This window comes from Sinocyclocheilus anshuiensis, unplaced genomic scaffold, assembly GCF_001515605.1.
Source record: "Sinocyclocheilus anshuiensis isolate Anshui unplaced genomic scaffold, SAMN03320099.WGS_v1.1 scaffold1145, whole genome shotgun sequence".
NCBI classification, from domain to species: Eukaryota; Metazoa; Chordata; class Actinopteri; order Cypriniformes; family Cyprinidae; genus Sinocyclocheilus; species Sinocyclocheilus anshuiensis.
In genome coordinates, this window is record NW_015557118.1 from 407,276 (window position 1) to 410,116 (window position 2,841).

A 2,841-nucleotide genomic window follows, 5' to 3' on the forward strand; every position below is an offset into this window, starting at 1 on the left:
GCTGAAAATTCAGCTTTGCATCACAGGAATAAATTATATTAAAATAAAAAAAGAGTTCTAATAATTTTTTATACAGCATTTCACAATATTAACATTTAATCCTTTACTGATTTAACAAGTGATTATCATGCAAGAGTCAACCATTTCCACAGAATCACATTGTGGAAGAGTAGTTTAGAGTAGTACAGAAGCTAGAGCGGATGTTAAAATGCAGAAAAGTAGAGAACAGAGAGAACAAAAATACATTTTTGTAGATTTATTTATATTAAAGAGTCATTTTGAGGTTTGTACATGAATAAGAGCCCCAGGTGTTCTTACAATACATATTTCAGTAATATTTTGACAATGTTTGACAAGTTTTGTTGTCAACATGTAGAAAAGCGGAAAACAACATGAAGATTTTTTAGGTTTGTTTATAAGAAGTACATTGGTTTAGGGTTATGGTTGAGATAAATGTGTCTTCATACGTTTATTGGACTTTAATTACCACAAACTGAATTCTTACCATTGTTAAAGTGATGTCAGTTAGACAGAGTTGACCAGTGGGCTCTGGTTAATGGGCGGTAAGTGCGGTAAGCTGGGATCTGTTTCTGTATTCACTCTCCTCATGTGAGTTTCACCTCCACAGTGTCTCACCAAAGCAAACACAGTTTGCAGAACATCTCATTTATGACTTCATGCTTGTATCTATATTTTATAGACTTTAAATGGTCACTAAATACTGATTCAGATCTTGTCTTACTCTGGCGGGATCCCTCCATGTGTCCACCGTAGTAGTTGACCTGTGAGAGTGGGCTGTATTCCAAAGACGAATCCACATACATTGACGTCAGAGTGCACATCTCTCCAACACCACCTCCACTCTCCATCTGGCTGCGCTTTCCACAGCCGTTTAGATCCTTGGGATGGTCGATCACTTGTATCTGGTATATGTCAGAGCAAAATAATGAAAAGCTCTTTAGCTGAGTTTTGAAGTTATGGTCACGTAGTTTGGAAGAACACATGGACTAAATAGTCTCCTTCATCTTAGCATTTCTGCTCCACGTTTTTCATTGTAAAGGTTCAAAAGCCAAATTGTTCACATAAACAGCAGTATATTTCATCAGCGACACAGATTAACCAAGAAAATGAAATCAGATGCTGTTAAAGGTTAGATGTTTACTTATGAGCAGACCTTTTCAAGTGTCTGGTCTTATGATGCCAAAAGCACAGTGTCAATTAAATAGAGGAAATTTCAGGTCAGTGTTGGAAAAGAGCCAGATGAACATACTGTAGAGGTGATTTTTTTGTTTGCTGGTGTCACTGTTTGATCTTCAGTCTGATTTGCAGGTTCTGTCTCAGGGATCGGACTCATGTGAGCTCTGCACGTGTCAACTGCTATCCTGAGACTCTTTACTGGTCTTTTTCTCTCTTTCGGCTTCTCCTTCAGTTGCTCTTTCTGTTGTTTGGTCTTAAAGGCCACTTGTTCATTTGGAATCAAGATCATTATAGACAGTAAGTTAAAGAACAAGCATTATTCGGTGTCCAGTTATATTTCACAGCGAGCAGAAGCTGAAGAAGCTGCTTGTGGTTGTAATGGTTTACATTTTAGGAATCAGTTTTTACTTCCTCTTGGCAATGCAGGGAAGGATTTTCCTAACTTAATGCTTTCAGTCCTGACATGAATAGAGTGCATTCAGAGGCAGGTATCTGATATGCGTTTCTTAAAGATGTAAACATTCACCCTCTGAATGGATTTGAACTAAACACTGGCACAAACACAGTAACATATTTTGAGTTTGTTCATTGTGTTCGCTGACATTGCTGTGCTGCACAGGATGTTGTTGATCTAATCAAGAACTGCTTTTGAATAGTAAGCGTTTATCTGATCGTTAGTGTCATTTGTGTTTCATGAACTCTACCTGGTGCCGCTTGAGTTTTCTCCTGGATTTGTACATGTACCGAACCATCCGTTATGGGTGGTAGAGGACCCAGGTTTGCCCTGTTGGGCCGAGGGGAACAGAGGAAACATAGCTGATATCTGATCTGATTAGTTTTTTTCTCCTGAAAAACAATGAGATATATACTTTAATGCTAGATATATAATGTACATTATTGTTTAATGGTTTGGGGTCTGTAAGATTTTAAAATGTTTTTGAAAGAAAAACTGTTCACAAGGCTGCATTTCTTTGATCAAAAATACAGTAAAAACAGTAATGTTGTGAAACATTATTGCAAATAATGTTGTTCCAATTAACTTGTTTTCTTCCATTTATTATATTGAACTGAGCAGCCAGGGCCTTCTTTAATTATTTTTTTATGTTCTACAGAAGAAGAAAGTCATACAGGTTAGAAACAACATGAGGGTGAGTAAATGATGAAAGTTTTTTTTTTTTTTTTTTCCCTTTATGACTTTAAATTTAACATGAAAGATCATGTTAAAGCATTTTGCCCTTTATTCTATGTACCTTTAAAATATATAAAACATTGACCGGATTGTTTAGAGAGTCTCACCTTTAACCTGCCTTGAATTATAGTTCTTCTCTCCAGGTCTGTGATGAGTGTTGATGTTCTGTATAGCATGTTTAGTATCTGGCAATAAGGGGTGCGTTACGCCGGCAAGAGATCCAACCGTTGACTAAAGGAAACAAAGAATCATATATATAAAGACCTACATGTGTTTGATTTTTCAGTCCTCTCCAAACATGTTCCACTATCTCCAACTATCTCTTTTGAAACCACTCAAACACAATGTTCACTTATTTTCAAGGTCATTTGTCTGTATTATTTATTTATTTATTTATTTATTTAGTCATTTAGCAGACGCTTTTATCCAAAGCGACTTATAAATGAGGACAATAA

The 2,841-nt window shown here is 36.2% G+C and overlaps 1 protein-coding gene across 1 annotated transcript in view; it reads right to left on the reverse strand.

Moving 5' to 3' along the window:
* The window catches only part of kiaa2012 (KIAA2012 ortholog), a 28,892-nt gene that overhangs the window by 20,881 nt on the left and 5,170 nt on the right, over window positions 1–2,841 (reverse strand). The window contains 6 exon segments of the mRNA XM_016472801.1: window positions 506–529; window positions 532–662; window positions 743–916; window positions 1,258–1,479; window positions 1,911–2,020; window positions 2,472–2,617. Coding sequence (XP_016328287.1) covers window positions 506–529; window positions 532–662; window positions 743–916; window positions 1,258–1,479; window positions 1,911–2,020; window positions 2,472–2,617 — 807 coding nt within the window.